The following is a 15,946-nucleotide window of genomic DNA, read 5'->3' as shown; positions in this document are numbered from 1 at the left end:
GTCATTCAATATGAAAAACACTAATACTATGCACGATAAAAAAAAGGGCATTATGCAATACCTGTTATTGTGAAATCTGGTGAAAGAAGCTTCTTGTGCCTCAAACTAATGAAGAATTACTTGAGGTTATGCTTGAGGTCAACAATTCTCGAAGATAGATTGAAACATTTGGTAATTGCGATTTAGCGTGATCTATGTAGGAAACAGAATTTTTATGATATACTGAATGACTTCGCTATACGCAAGGCTCGTAAAGTAATTCTGTACGTAGTAAAGAATAAATAAAATGCAAAGAATTTATTTTCTAATACCCGGTAAAAACTCTTAATTTTCACTTATCATCCTGCGAAATCTGTTTCACATAGAACCCCACAATGGTTGAGCCTGGCCTTGCTATTTAGTGACGGGTGAATACAGAGTAGATTACTTCTTCTCCCCCCCTTTTTTTTCGCCACTTAAGTTACGTGGGGTAGAAATAAATAAGAGTCATCTTTTCATGACTTCTTGGTCACAATGGTTAAGTCCGCCCCTGCTATTTAGTGACGGGTGAATACTAATTGTTCTCCCCTCCCCCTCTTTGTTTTGTGGGATAACTCTAGTCAGACTTGCAGAAATAAAAGAATGATCTTTCCTTTACTTTTCAGTGTCCAAACTGTTGAGCCATGAAAAGACTATATATAGATTTTTAAAAAATAATTGTGCACAACAAACTAGTATATTAGTAATAAGCACTCAAATATCTGCATACCCAGTGAACAGATTTATGACTAAAAAAATAAATCTCTTTCAATCTAAATACAGTTTTACCATCAATAAATATAAATTATAAGAAATTAAATAGTTATCCCTTAATTTGGTTAACATTTTAAAAGGTCAAAATTAACTTAATAACTGTTGCTTATTAAACAAGTTGTGGGATGATCCCAATATTGATTGAATATATTAAAACATACTACAAAAATATACTTTTTATTATGTTTTTTTTAAATTAAATCTAAATCACTATGAATGTGATCAAAATGATAACAAATTTGTTTATAGGGAAATAAGAATATTTCCTTGAGTATTTTGTTTCCAAATAAATTTCTCAGACAGACTATTAAACTATAAAATTTAGTCTCTGGATTTCTAAAGCTACATTGAAATGGCTGTTCAAGTCACTTTTAAAAGGGTCACAAAATTGGCAGACTTTTCAAAGTAAATTAGGAACATCTTTGTGTTCTGTTTGAAAACAGTGTAGCATTAATATGATGATGTATGTCAGAATACACATTTTTTAGAAAAAAAAAAGGGGGGGGGGGAACATACAACAAAACTGAGTGTATAGAGCAGGGGTTCTCAACCTGTATGTCATGACCCCTTTGGGGGTCGATTGACCATTTGCCAGGGGTAGCCTAAGACCATCGAAAATTTGGATTATTGTCTACCCTACAATTCTGTATTTGTGTATGGGGGAGGGGGTCGCAGCAGAGTGGGGGATTGTAAAAATGGGTCGCCGAGCTTACAAGGTTGAGAACCGCTGGTATAGAGCATGTGGACTTTCACATAATGTATGATTTTGAAGCACCTGTATCAATTTTTGCATTCTTAGCTCATTTATTCCAAAGAGGTTGACCACAGTGGCAGTTCCCATGAGTCCATGAAGAAACTAAGCTCTGTTATTTTGTGTAGAGTGTACATTTTGTAATATATATATATATATTTCTTATTGTTTCAAAAATTCTTAGTTAACACTTTTATTTCTTTTTTATTTGTTACTTAGACAACTATATTATCCTTGGCACATCTTTTCCAATCTTTAATGATAATAATTTTATTTATTAAGTGCTGTTAACAGACATAAACACAAGAGTTAGAATGACAAACTTATCTACAAATCTATTCTAACCATACATGTATATTTAAAAAAAAAAACTACTGATAAGCAATTTAAAATCAAATATTACATACTTTGTTTTTTTTTTTTTTTTTTAATTCACAACAATACTATGTAGAGTTAGCACATATCTTAGTCACAAAATCAAAAATTACTTTTAAGGAACAATGTCTTTTGGCTAGAAACATTGAAAACTCTAACCTTAAACATAAAATTATAGTGGTACTAACATCTGACTGGTTAAGCAACTGCTATTACAATGGGTACAACGTTTAGCTGTATTAGGCTGATTTATATCTATACATATTTTTTTTTAAAGTGTATAATTAAAATATAGTGAACTAACACAATAACTTATCAGTTAGGCTTTATTTCAATAAAAACGTGTCACAACAGATTACAGCACAAATACAAACATGATTGCAAATATGAATACAAGCAAGAGCTACACATGACTATTCCAATAATGAATATAGTTTTATATTTATAAGTTTTATACCTATTAAGGAAATGTGTAATTAAAAAACAATTTCATGTGAATCACTATCAACCATGACTCATGATTCATCTAAAGTCAGTTCAATACATCAAATCAGTAAACTGAGATACATTATTTAAGAGAACAAAATGTTTAGTAATGTATAAATCTAAACAATATTTACAATTTTCTATAATGTAAATTGTGTTGAAACTTGAGTAAATAAAACTTGCTTGACTAAGAAGAGCATGAAATATGTCAATGATCACAATGAATAAATAATAAAATCAGTTCATTTTTTAACATAGTTTGTTTTATCCATAAGATTGAAAGTTGCAATAGAATCTAGCAACCAAGACACTGGTAAATATGACATACGCTGTGCTTCCACATAAGGTGGATTGGGACAGGAATCATCAAAAAGCACAAAAATAGAACAATCGGCTAAAGTACTTGTCTCAACTGCATGATATGGAATAGTGTACGGATAATCATCTAGATTGTGAAGACGAGGCTCACGAGTCAAAATGGCACCACCTCCTAACTTGACAAGGCCAATCAGCTCTTCTCTAGAAGGATGGCTGAACTTACCCAGGAAGTAAAACTGGCAACCATCAAATAAACCAGGAAGCTGAAAAGTTAAATATATAAAATGTAAATAATTTATTATAGAATCTTACTCTAGGTTGGTTTAGTAAAGAAATATAACTACTATTCTCGATTCTGTCTCAAATTTTAAGTCGAGTGTTTCCTATATCCAAATTAAGAAAATTATTTTACTTTGAAAGAGGGTTAAGTATTAACAGGTTGTAGTGTAGCAATTTTATTTTTTAAAACATTAATGTAATACTAGGATACAATGGTCAGCTAGACAGGAAATTAAAATAGTGTGACTATGTCAGAAATGGCAAAGATTTTTCAGGGTACAGTAACACAGAAGAGGAAAAAATGAAATGAAGGGAAGACAAAAAGAAAATGGAGCCTCACACATCCTATAGATAGCAAATACAATGAAATAAAACTGAAACCTGTGTATCCAAACAGGTTAACTTACTGGTGAAGATATTAATGAATTCAATATTATGAATTACATTGCAATCTTATGTAAGAAACAGTTTAATAATTTTTCACAATGTCTCAGATAAAAATTTGGTCAACACATAAATGTACAAAAATGAATAAAAAAGGCTCAAACATATTAAACTGTAACAATAATAGGTAAATTTTTGTTCCCACCTGCTGGTATTTATTTAGTCTCCCCTTCTGTGCACTTTTACTGTCAGGGTGTGTGCTACATCCTGGTATTTCAAAGTCATCTTCTGCTACAAATGTTTGACTTTCCAAACAGGATGATAACCCTAGAAAAGAATAAAAATTTTATTGAGCCTAAGAAATAAAAATGAAGGAAATTCATTAGAATCCAAACTAGTGAAATTATTTTTTAAACAATTCAAAACAATCAATGAATCCGTGTACTTAAAACAAGCTTGACAAATTGTATAAACATTTATTTGAAAGTTATTTATTTTTACTGAACCTAATCAAAACAAAGTGTGTTTCTGTATAATACTTTGTTTTAGCTTCTAATGTGCACATGAAGGATCATCGCTAACAGGCCAAGATGAACACTTTTTCATGTTTGCATGGTCAGAGATGGCCATAGAATTTTACTTTACATTACAGATGTACATGGGTGGCATTGGCCTTAGTTTTGACATTGCTCTAGAGTTTCTTTGCCAGTCTTGCAGATGACCAACCATAGCTCATCTTAAACATTTACAAATGAGAAGGAAGAAAGGTATGATGTTACCCTACTATTGGGACTAGCCTGTATAAAATTATTTAATGTTAATATATTTGTATTAAATAATCAATAAGAAAATCTGTTATGAGAATATATTATGTGCAATTTAAATACTTTGTTCTTGTTTACTGAACAGCAAGAAAATGAGTAAAACACAAAATGTTAATTAATTATTGTATTTAGGCCTAAATAAAAATAATAAATCAGGATATTTGATATTTTGGATTTGTGTCAAATAAATCAGGAATTAAATAATAAAGCCACTTATACTTGATTCTGTTTGGAAACAAGTGACTGTATAACCAGCCTACGATACATTGGACACTATCACTACAGTATAAATTCGCCTGCTGTGCTGATCAGTTCAACTGGTTTAAGATTAAAATCTAATATACTGACAACATATAGATGATATAGAGTACTAGCAACTTACATTCTGATTTAAGAACCCATTTACCACCAAGTATTGCTGTCAAATATTTCAGGGTTCTGGGACATCTTCCCTCACCATTCACTCCAGTAATTAGATGTGTCACTGGAAATAATTACAATTAATTTTAAATAAAAACCGGAGACTGTGAAGCAAAACTTATTTATCTATATGCCTTAACTAAATGTTTCTAAAAGCAAACCATTGTTATCTAAACAATTAAAAGTCCTTCAGTTATTTAGAAACAACTTGTAAAAAGTTCTAATTTAAGCTAGAAAATATTATGTTTAAAATAAAAAATGGATCCAAAACTAATGTTTTGATGTAAAAAGGAAAAGAAAAAGGACACACCCTCAGCTGTAAAATTATCCACAAATTTGACATTGAAGAAATTAGCTACCACCTCAAGCAGTTTTTGTTTATCTTTAGACAGAGCAGTGCCTGTAAAACACAATTTCTGTGTCTCCTTAACCTAAAAACACAAGAAAAAAAGATGGAAACTCTACAAACATTTGAAAGAAGATAAAGATGTCCAAATTGTTCTTACCAAGGAAGTGTTATGTACAGACTGTTTATTGTTCTTACCAAGGAAGCGTTATGTACAGACTGTTTCTCTGAGATGGTGCTACTGGATGTGAGCAAAATTTGTTTGAGCTCGTCAGATTGAGCTAAATCAACTGGGGTCTGACCTTGGAGATTTCTGGAGGGAGTTGATACAAATTTAAGTTAAAGCAATTAGAACTGGTCTCTAGTTTTTTATAAGTGAAATTTATTTTTGTTTATTACTTTATACAGAAAACAATATAGAATGAATTTAAAAAAAAAACATAGCCTACAAAGGTTAAAATTTTAACCTAGAAAGATTTGTAAAAATGGAACAGTATAGAAATTACAGCATAATGTTATTTTAAGTACATAATAATTAGGGTTCTTATCCCGGAGAGCCACACATATGTTGACATACTAAGCTAAGGAAATCATAAGAGGTCTTTAGGTTTATTTAAGCACTTCATGAAAGATGAACAAACCTAGCCCAAATGTTTGCACCTGCAGATACAAGAAGTTGTATGCAGTCTCTGTGGTAGTTGCTGACAGCATCGTGCAAAGGTGTGTCGTTGTTGAGACCAGGAGCATTCACAGAGGCTCCATGTTGGATCAATAATCTAGCAATAGCACTGTTACCATGGTTCACCGCTTCATGCTAAAAAGAAAAAATAGTTATAAGGTACAAAAATGATGGTGTGAAAAATGTTATCCATTTGGCACTATTTAAAAACTTTCAAGAGCTGCCAATAGTTATTGAGAATAAAATGTAAAAATTCAATTTATTTTCATCCTTTTTTATTAGATTCTAAAGCTAAAGATTTTGATCAACTAACTATCTCACTCTAACAATTAGTTGTGTTCTTCATTCATTTTCCAACTTCAACAAAAAAAGAATTTAATTGGGTGGCTGTCACAGTTTAAAAACAAAATATTTTTTTAAACATAAACCTATGTTCCCACTTTAACACATAATAAACAATTATATACTTTATTCAATAAAAAACGTAACAAGAAATATCATATATCTAAGTTAAAAGCAGAGAAAATTTTTTTTAATTCAAAGCTGCATTAAACAAATATTCATCAAAATCTATGAGCTGAGTTGTGTTTGCTGAGCGCCTAAACCCGAATGAAACCTTTTTCCAATTACCGCTTCCCTCATCCCCAACTCAAATGTTTACAAAAGATTGGATCAAAGCACAAAGAGCATGCTATTAGCAGGTAAAGATGCGCTTTACAAAAGCAATTAAAAAAAAAACTAGCTACCAACTGACCAGTGGTGTCCAGCCAGCATAATCTTTAACATTGGGATTGGCTCCCTCCTCTAATAAGCTCTTGACTGTCTCAACATTAGCCTGAAATAAAATAATTATCATCATAATAAATCTACAGAGCACAAATGAACTTTGTAGCTTCAATGAGCTGTATATATTATGTCTCATTATGCATTACATATTGTATTTACATACACAAACAATACTCAAAGTTACTAAATAAATAGATATGTTTGTTCAATGGTTGGTCTGTCATAATGATACTAGAAAGATGTTCTATGTTAATAGCTCATTTCAATTTAGTTGCACAAGAGAAGATTGATTTGGATGTTTTATAAAGATTACAAAATACAGCATACATGTATAATTTCAAACTATTAAAACAAATATAATTGCCAAATACTTTATACAAAAATTATCTTTCATATCTATAAATCAAATCATCAGTAATTCTCTATAACTTCTTTCCCCTAATTTTTTTTCTTACCATTCCATGAAATAACTTTCAAATTTCACAAATCAATTTAGCTTTTATTGTTTTATTTCAAGTTCTAATGTCCAATACAACTTAATCATGTAAAACATTTTCTCAAAAAGACTTTTAAAACACAGTGCATGTGCATGAACTAAATTTGAAGGGAAAATGTCTATTCCTTTAGAGAATGTCAAACAGCTTTGAGATGAGGCTAAATTTAGAATCGACAAGCCAAAGAAGTGTGTGAGTGGAGGAGGGAGGAACTTCTGCATTAAAGTTTCTCTCAAACTCTACCTTAAGGAGAGTAGATCTAGAAATGAGGAACCAAACAAACGCCAGTGTGTCTGTGTGTGCTGGGGTAGTTTTATGAAAGGGGACATTATATTAACTGTCCCACTAGATAATGAATGATTGGTTCAAGTTCAACTGCAGTATAGGAGTCAGTAAAGCAAAGATTGTTTAACCCTCCTTATGGGAGATCTGACAGTATAGGAGACAGTAAAGCAAAGATTTTTTAATCCTCCTTATGGGATATCTGACAGTATAGGAGACAGTAAAGCAAAGATTTTTTAACCCTCCTTATGGGATATCTGACAGGCCCAAAACAAAATTGTATCTCTGTATAAGGGGTCGTTAAAAAAGAAGTGGCAAAGTAAAGGTATTCTATTAATTTATACTTGAGTGTTATAATGATGGACCAAAATAGTATGTATGTAATGATGGTGGGCTAAATTGTGGAAGGTTATGTGGCTATCAAACTGTTCTAATAGAAGAGCAAAGCAAAGGAATTTTATTCTTAAGGTCTTGTAGCATTTGTGTGCCAAATTTGGGAAGGGGGCATAACAAAATGGGATTGTCTATACCACTGGTATCAATAATGCTTCTAAAGATGTAATTCTAATATCAAGTCTGAACATTCAAAGTAAAACATCTATAAGTAAAGTAGTACAGAAGAACAATATTACAAATAATTGCTTACCTTAATTGTTGCCACTTGTAGTAGAGTTTCTCCTTTGGCATTACGTTTCATTAGATTAGATTTTCGTCTTCCAGAATTCCTACTTTTATTTGGTGTAACATCAATGCTGGTGTCAATTTCTGAGGTGGACTCATCTAGTTTACCAACAAATGAACTAGACAATTTGTTATAGGATGAAGCAGCTGCCTGAGGTGAAAGCTTCTTTGTTTGACAACTAGTCAAGCCATCCTTGATATGCTTGCCCCTTTTCTTAACTAATTTTGTCTCCTTGACTTCTTTAGTAGGATTGTTTAAAGTACTTTTATGTACACTTGTTTTATTATTATTAGAACTTATCAACTCTATGTTGTTACATTTGTCAGCATGACTTGGGTTTAGAGCCTGCATGGTATTCATGCATTGTACATCTCCTAAAGTTAAATGATTGTCTTTTTTTTCTTCACTTAACAATGGCAGACCTGCATGTGAAAAAAAAAATCAATGAATAGAAAAGCATATAATAGCAGATTTTCAGGTTTAAAAAAAGATAATGAAAATAATGGGTCATCAATGTAAACAAAAAAAAAATAAACTTCTAGCAACTAGTTTCCTCAAACTTCAAATTTGCTCTAAAGTTGATTTTTTTAAATTAATTTGTACTTTATGAAGCAGTGTTGGGCCTGATCTGATCCCATTGGATTGAATCAGACTAGATCTGAACAGATCATCATTTTGGATTGGATTTGATCAAACTGGATCCAGTTTTGGGAATTTCCAGATATCCCCCACCTAACCTTTTCCTTCTATTTTTTTTGAAAGTGTAAGCTGAAGAAAAATAATTGATATTTTCAGAATAATTGTTGTAAATACTATGAAGATCTTAAAAGCTAATATGCATTCACCAAGTATTGCTGCTACCTTCTAAAATGTTTGACATTTGAAAGCACAACTGAGAAATACTTGACAGCTGTTTATCAATATGAGCAAGAGTTGCATATGCTGGCATGTCACAAACAGGACAGGGATTGCCTCCATTGGATTCAGCACAATTCCTTCGGAAATAATAAAAATACAATAAATCTATACTTAGATGTTAAAATATGTCAAATATGTATCTATATTATATCAATATTCAGATAATAATTACCAAGTCAAATACACACACACAAAACAAAAGGAGTGAAACTGCTGTAATAAATGATGCAATAAACATGTAATGTTTAAGAGCAACACAAGAATATACAGTCCAACAGTTATGGGATTATGGGAACGGAGGGTGTGGTATGGGATTACTGAAAACTTCAGATTGTTAGTTGTTCTTCAGAGTATTTTACTGTAGTCTAAATGTCAAGAAAAATCTATTTATAATAAAATAATAAGATATTCTAAATATCCGTAAAACTATATGTACACTGATTTATGTCAGAGCTGCGTCAAATTATGAAGTGTCAGACTATCTCTTAAGAGTCCACTCTAACTTTATAATTAGTGAAAATGATGAATAAAATATGGGGAAATAAAGGCAAGCTTCATCTACCACACAAAAGTTAATATTAAATTCTACCAAAGAGAAACACAGCGACCACACAGGATCCCCAAAAAGAGAATCTTATTATCTTTAAGTGTTAAATGGACCGCATTTATAAATGGGAGGTTTCATGACCCCCCTGAACTTTGACACAATGACTCCATCCACAATTGTGACAGGGACCACACATAATATAAAACTACATGTTTTTTATTTGACAATCAAAGACTTACTTAAACTATTTCTCTTTAACATTGCAATAGTATTGTTGTGAGTCATTGTGTGTGCTTTTTTATTTATCAATGTTTTTTTCAACATTTTCACCAAAAAAAAAATTATTTCTAGAAGGCAACATCCTACATTTAAATATACTCTAAGCAGATGAAGACATCATTCTATTTTTCATAGGATGCATAAGAAACTACAGCTCAGCTACAGAAAGCTAGAGAAGTTGAAGTTGACTTGAAGTAAAAACAAATAAAGCAGCATTGTTTCAAAATTTGTGTAAAAGATCAACTACAATTATTAATTTTTACAGTCAAATAAAGAAAACAGGAGAATTAATTAATTTTTTCTTTGCTTACCTGCAGAATCGATGTTCACATTGACCAAGAGAAAATAACTCAGTAGAAGACTCAGAGCTGTGAACAGAATAGTTCTACTTTTGCATACTCTGTACTTGTGTATAATAAACGTTAAAATACAAGAAAAGTAATAATTTTTCCCCACATTGAAAAAGTAAGGTACTGGTGCGTACTGTCATAAAAAAAGCACTGTATATATAAATATATATATAGAGAGAGAGTTGTCAAGTTAAGGGAGGTGACTCCACGTATATAGATGTTTATTTGCATGAGGACATCACAAACAGATATAACAATCATATGTTCTAGACTTGGGCAGAACTTCCTTCTCTCTATTATCAACATCCTTCTCAGTCTATCTCTAACAGCGCGCACTTTTTGCACTACTTGGATGGTGGTGTGCATGGCAAGGTTAAATAACAATTCTATACATTGTATATATATAATATATATATAGATCATACGCAAAGAAATTAGTTTGAATGTTGATCAGAAGTAACTGAAAAAGGCAAGTTATCTATAAATCTAGATTTTAATAGATCCTATATGAAGATGGGCAAGTCATGGTCATAGGGACAGTTGGAGAGACTCATCCAGAAGTGAGACACCTAGAGGAAGCTGGTCAATGGCCATAGAAAGGACCACAGGCAGAGATGAGATTGTTCTAGATCTAGAAGAAAAAATTAAATCTAGATTTCTAGCATCTAGATTAAGGAGATCTAGAATAATCTAGATATCTAGATCAAGTCTATGTTAATATTTTAAAATTTATTTAGTACAGTAAAGATCCAATTATTTTAATATTTTTCATCTTCAGAAATAGTACCATTTGCAACATTGTATAAAGTTCCTCAAACTATCCAAAGCAGAAATCGTCCTTGAAAATTTCACGTTATCAAGTGGAAACTGTGGAAGAACTTGACTTTGAGCAGACATTGTACCCATCATGCTGAGAAACAATTAAAACAGTACATTACACAGCTAGATTTAGAGAAAGCTTTAGCCTACTAACTACTTTTAACTTTAGAACTTATAAGTTATATCTAGAATCTAGATCTAAGAGTCAAAAGACTTGTCCTAGCAGTACTGTACTGTCTAGGCCAAGATTACAGTTTGGGAGAATATATCTAGATCTAGTGTTCTAGTGTTAAGACTACTGCTCCCCGGCAAACTCCTGCAGCCACCTAACCCCAAATTGCAATAGATTTCCATCCATTTGGACCCAATCAGTATGAACGAGAGACTAGTATTGACATTTGGGCAGCCCAGCAGTTGCAAATTTACCACCCAGGCTCTTCCCCAGCAATGGAGAGGTCACTCCATCTCAGACAGAGAGTGATGGTTACCTGTGATTAGGCCCGAGCTGATTAGCATAAACTGGAATGCCAGGGACCACTACCTCTGTCCAAAGGCTGTGTGAAACATCTAGTGTGGTAGCTCAACTTGTAGCCACCATTGGCTAGCATCTGTGAAAGGGGAACAATTTGTAAGTCTCTCTTGCCAGTACATTGCCTTTCCACAGCAAGTCCTATGCAGTACCTCTTCGTGGTGACAGATGGAAACTGAGGCTCTGAAGCCTCAGGCTAATCTGCAAGGGTCTCGGAGGAGGTTTGACCCCAAGATGTATTGTGAGGCAGTCATGGCCTGCTGGCATGCGGACATGCCCTGCTGCCCACAAACCAAACCTTTTGCAATAGGTTAATAGTCGCACTGCCTTGTGTGAGTTCCTGTAAAGTCCAAAGCTAAGCTAAGGGAGTAAACCTTAACAGAAAATTGTGACACTTACTCAGAGAAGACTACGTTGGCTCTGTCATGTCACTTGCATGCCAGATAGAAGAATCCCTAAAGACATACTATACGCTGAGCTTGCAGAGGGAATCAGACCCAAGGGCCACCCGAGACTAACCTACAGAGATGTCTGTAAGTGAGACATGAGAACCACAGGCATCGAACAAAGTATGTGGGAGGAGATAACCCAAGACAGGACATCATGGAGACAGACTGTACGTGCTGGTACAAACTTCACCGAGTGCAAAAGAAACGAAGCTGCATCAGTCAAGAGAAAGAAGAAGAAAGCTGCCCTGACAACTAGCCCTAAGTCAGATGCATATATACATGCATAAATACATGCACCAACTGTGGCAAACTCTTGCTGCGGCTCCAGAATCGGCTTGATCAGTCATACCACATTCTGCTCCGTCTCTAGACGAAACCAAAGCCATATATTCACCAGGGCGAATCCATAAATCAGAATAAATCTATATATAATACGTATCTATCAAGCCTAGTGTTTATCACCTAATAAAGGCTAATTAGCGGCTTGACCGTAGATCATTCTAAGTCTTAAGTCTAGATATCTAGATGTAGATCTAGATTCTAGATCAAAGTCTAATCTTAAATCTATATAGAATCTAAATAAATATAATATGATATTTATATATATAATAATTAATATATTTTATATTATAAATTAGATCTATAAATAGTATAAATATAATTATAATATATAGTAGTTTATTTAATTCGGAAATTACATGAATTCGGACATTCACTGTTTTCGTGGTCATTAAATAATTATTTTAATATTTATTATAAAACTAGCGCACTGTATAATGTGCTTGTCCATTTTCCAATGATTCTGACCCAATTTCCTTCCATTTAGCTGTCTTTTTATGTAAGAAAAACGTATTTCAAATTTGTTAGTCAGGTTGTTGTATTTTCCTATGTTACCCGGATGACTTTACCTCTTCCTAGGGTTAAGACTAAATATTTTTTGATTGGCTAAGTCTATACTAATGAGCCCCCAATATTTATTCTGTTTTCGAAGCTGATTTATTAGATTTATAAGCCAAGTTGTCTGATTCCATACAAATAAAAAATTAATAGGGTGTCCGAATTAATTTAAATTATGATTTTCTTACCAAAATTTATTTCGGACAGCCAGTTTTGGACATCAATAAAAAATGATCTTATATTACATTTGTTCGTTTGTTGTTGTTTTTTTAATAGAGAATAAATGGGCAAATGTTTGGAGTGTGCTTGGTACATTGAATGAAGTTAAATGCCTAGATCTAGACGTACTAGATAGATCTAGATTTATATAGAGAATATAGAGGATTCAGTTAGGCAAGTACTATACTACAAAAGATCATCTGACATCTCTATTAGAAATGTATTAAATTAATAAACAAAAAAACACAAACATTCAACACACGGTACATCTAATCATGCAAACAATTCAAACATAAAATAAGTCTAAAAGTCGATATAGAAGTCACTATCCCAGTGACCTAATTTGGTAGAATAAGTGTGTTCATATTTTTACATTTTGTGTTCGCATTTATGCATAATTCCAAAACATCTTATTGATTTAATGTGAGGGGTTATGCCTGGGGATCTTAAAATTTAGTTAATGAACTTAATGCTAGTAAAGAATTAAAATCTGAGTTTATTGAGGCCTAAATATAGAGACTGTCCGAAATAAATAATGGTGTCCAGAATCAAATAATGTGGGTCAAATTTGTCAGAATTAAATGAAAACACACAGCCTCTTTGACCTTAAATATAATAACAAATATAGGTTAAGGGTACAAATATAAGTAGGCATCCTTTTATTCTCCTTAAACTAAAGAAGATTTTGATACTTCATTTTCTTTTCTATGTCGAACCATTGTCAAATAATGAGCTGTCAAAGTCAAACTTTCAAATTTGGGCCTATAGAACTTACTACTTTAGTTATAGGTGTCCGAATAGCATTAAACTACTCTAGATCTAGATCTATCTAGATCTAGAACTGAAGATCTAAAATTTAATCTAGATTTAGAATCTAGATCTAATTATTATTAATTATAAAATCAAACTCCGATCAATTTGATACTAGACTATATCTAGAGTTAGAGAATCTAGACTATATCTCTTATTACTCTAATTTCTTAATAAAATAACTAGAGTCTAGATCTTAAAAATTAAATGAACCCGCGTACATTTTGAAATATAAATAGAGAGGGATCAATATATAGATCTATATATATATTATATATATATAGGCTATATATATACCTACATATAGTACAACTATTTCCGGTAATGTAAGGCCCATATTTTTGGGGTCCAAAATGATTCCACAAATCTACCTAAATGTTTACATTTTATAGGTGACATTGTTATTTGAAATTATTATTACAAACGTTGTGGCTGACAGGATAAAACTTTTCTGCTAAACGGAGTTGGCCCGCAGGCATATGTTTGCTTATTACTGCAAGCTTAGTCTGAGGGACAGTTGGGCACAACACAAGATCTTTTAACGGTCTTTCTCCATTCCTGTCTGTCTTTACCCTTGTATAGAATCTCTATTCATGAGCATTGATATCAGTTTGAGCAGGTTTAATATAATTTTTAACAGGACTTTGCAGGGATGTCTTATGAGTCCGATGGTGCAGTGGTAGGTTTAACAAAGTTGTAAATTGCCTTTTATTGGAAGGGTAATCACGAGTGGTTTTGTAAACGGCTTCTCCTGACTGCCAGATCTTGTTGCAAATCTTTTTTTTTTTTTTAAAAAAAGCGTGTTTCATGGTTTTCTCTCCAGCCTGTAGAAGTTTACCTAAAATATTGTGAACTCCAACTCATATCCCCCATTTTCAGATACGTATTGGAAAACGCGTTACATACCTTTAGTTTAATACTAATAAAGCCGGCGAAACGTATTTTATGAGAGAGAAGCGTGGTACAACTAGAGGCGTTGAATCCACGGAGCGCTGGGCTTCCTGAGGGACATATCAAGTGATGAATTTACTAATAAGGGACAAGAACATTTCTTTTTTTTGTAATTCCAATTATGATAAAATGTGTCCACTTTGTAGTCCATTCTTGCATATTTGAGTGCCAATGAAGGCGCCAAGAATGCATTTTAAATCCGCTATTAGATATCGGAAAACAAAACCTAAAATAGTTTGCACTTTAACAAATCAACACTTTGGCTGGCAATCAAGGAGGATCCTCCTTAATACTGTAGCGAGGCGAACATTGAGCTGGTTTGACCATATTGTTAGACACGACTCACTGTCAAAATCTTCCTCTACAAATGTTGAAAAAATAAAATTACCAAGATAAGCTAGATGATCGACGTAAAATAGAAATTTGACTGGCTTTTCTCTTCATTTCTGATCAGGATAGCTGCTAAATCGAAGGAGTGAAAAAATATTGTTTGCGAACCGTATCAGCAGCACAGCGACATTATTTAAGAGATTGATAAATATTTAAAAATGTTCAAAGAGGTAAGCACTAAATATATTTTCGAACAAAATCTGCAAGTTTTAGATTATATTAATACATATATACATTAGTTAAAAATAAATGAATAAAAAATAAATAAAAAGTATATAAACCTCTTCAGAGATTCGAACTCACAACCTTTGCCATGGAATGCCGATATTCTACACAAGTGCCACACGACCGATAAATGAAAAGCTTGGGTTATTTATAAATTGTATAAATTAAATTTCCTACTGAAAGATTAGTCTACAATTTCATATATGATATTTTGAAAATATTGCTTTAAAATGTTGAACTTTATATAACTTATTACATTTTATATGTTTTAAAACGTTATTAGTATAAAGAAAGAGCATTGTTAATGCTGACACTGTATTTGACCTTTAAAATTCTAAATCTACAAATATTTATATAGATTAAAAATAGATGACATCTTTTGCAAGAGTTATTCATCCTTCAAGGAATAACCTTTCCGTTTTCTATTTTCGTAGTACAACGACATAGAGAACTCTATATGTGTTTAAATGAGAAAATTTTGCATTTTTTATCAAAATAAATTTCAATTTACAGTAAAAAGTTATAGTTGAGTAAAATTACTAGATTGTTTATCAAACTAATTATTATAAAAATTTGACAGTAAAAAATATTTTTTATATATATATTTTTTTAGACAAAATATAATTTTTTGAATATAGTACATTTCTGTAATTTACCAATTTTAC

The 15,946-nt window shown here is 32.2% G+C and overlaps 1 protein-coding gene across 6 annotated transcripts; it reads right to left on the bottom strand.

The window, feature by feature from the left end:
• Positions 1–2,230: 2,230 nt before the first annotated feature.
• Positions 2,231–15,125, bottom strand: LOC106069099 (BRCA1-associated RING domain protein 1-like). 6 transcript variants are annotated; one of them, XM_056023504.1, is made up of 13 exons: positions 13,681–13,930; positions 11,300–11,419; positions 10,780–10,902; positions 9,954–10,010; positions 8,760–8,893; positions 7,863–8,320; positions 6,409–6,489; positions 5,617–5,789; positions 5,174–5,288; positions 4,940–5,060; positions 4,592–4,693; positions 3,591–3,712; positions 2,231–2,985 (listed from the first exon to the last, which is right to left on the bottom strand). In XM_056023504.1, the coding sequence occupies exons 3-13, from the start codon at positions 10,899–10,901 to the stop codon at positions 2,647–2,649; spliced, it is 1,824 nt and encodes a 607-aa protein (XP_055879479.1). In that variant the 5' UTR covers position 10,902; positions 11,300–11,419; positions 13,681–13,930; the 3' UTR covers positions 2,231–2,646. The 6 variants fall into 6 exon arrangements, with proteins under 6 accessions (XP_055879479.1, XP_055879458.1, XP_013084138.2 ...); XM_056023483.1 differs by lacking the exons at positions 11,300–11,419; positions 13,681–13,930 and adding an exon at positions 15,055–15,125; XM_013228684.2 differs by lacking the exons at positions 11,300–11,419; positions 13,681–13,930 and adding an exon at positions 13,937–13,989.
• Between the last annotated feature and the right edge of the window lie 821 nt (positions 15,126–15,946).

This window comes from Biomphalaria glabrata, chromosome 1 (assembly GCF_947242115.1).
Source record: "Biomphalaria glabrata chromosome 1, xgBioGlab47.1, whole genome shotgun sequence".
Taxonomy (NCBI): Eukaryota; Metazoa; Mollusca; class Gastropoda; family Planorbidae; genus Biomphalaria; species Biomphalaria glabrata.
The sequence above is the reverse complement of the archived record's forward strand: the minus strand, read 5'-3'. Positions and strand labels throughout refer to the sequence as shown.

What these genes read in the sequence shown, in the direction of transcription:
- LOC106069099 (XM_056023483.1), bottom strand. Translation starts at nt 15,110, where the DNA reads ATGAAGAGAAAAGCCAGTCAAATTTCTATTTTACGTCGATCATCTAGC. An exon ending in ATGCTGGCTGGACACCACTG is followed by an intron (nt 5,790 to 6,408) that starts GTCAGTTGGTAG and finishes TTTTCTTTTTAG; the next exon opens with CATGAAGCGGTGAACCATGG. An exon ending in CTGTACATAACGCTTCCTTG is followed by an intron (nt 5,061 to 5,173) that starts GTAAGAACAATA and finishes TTGTGTTTTTAG; the next exon opens with GTTAAGGAGACACAGAAATT.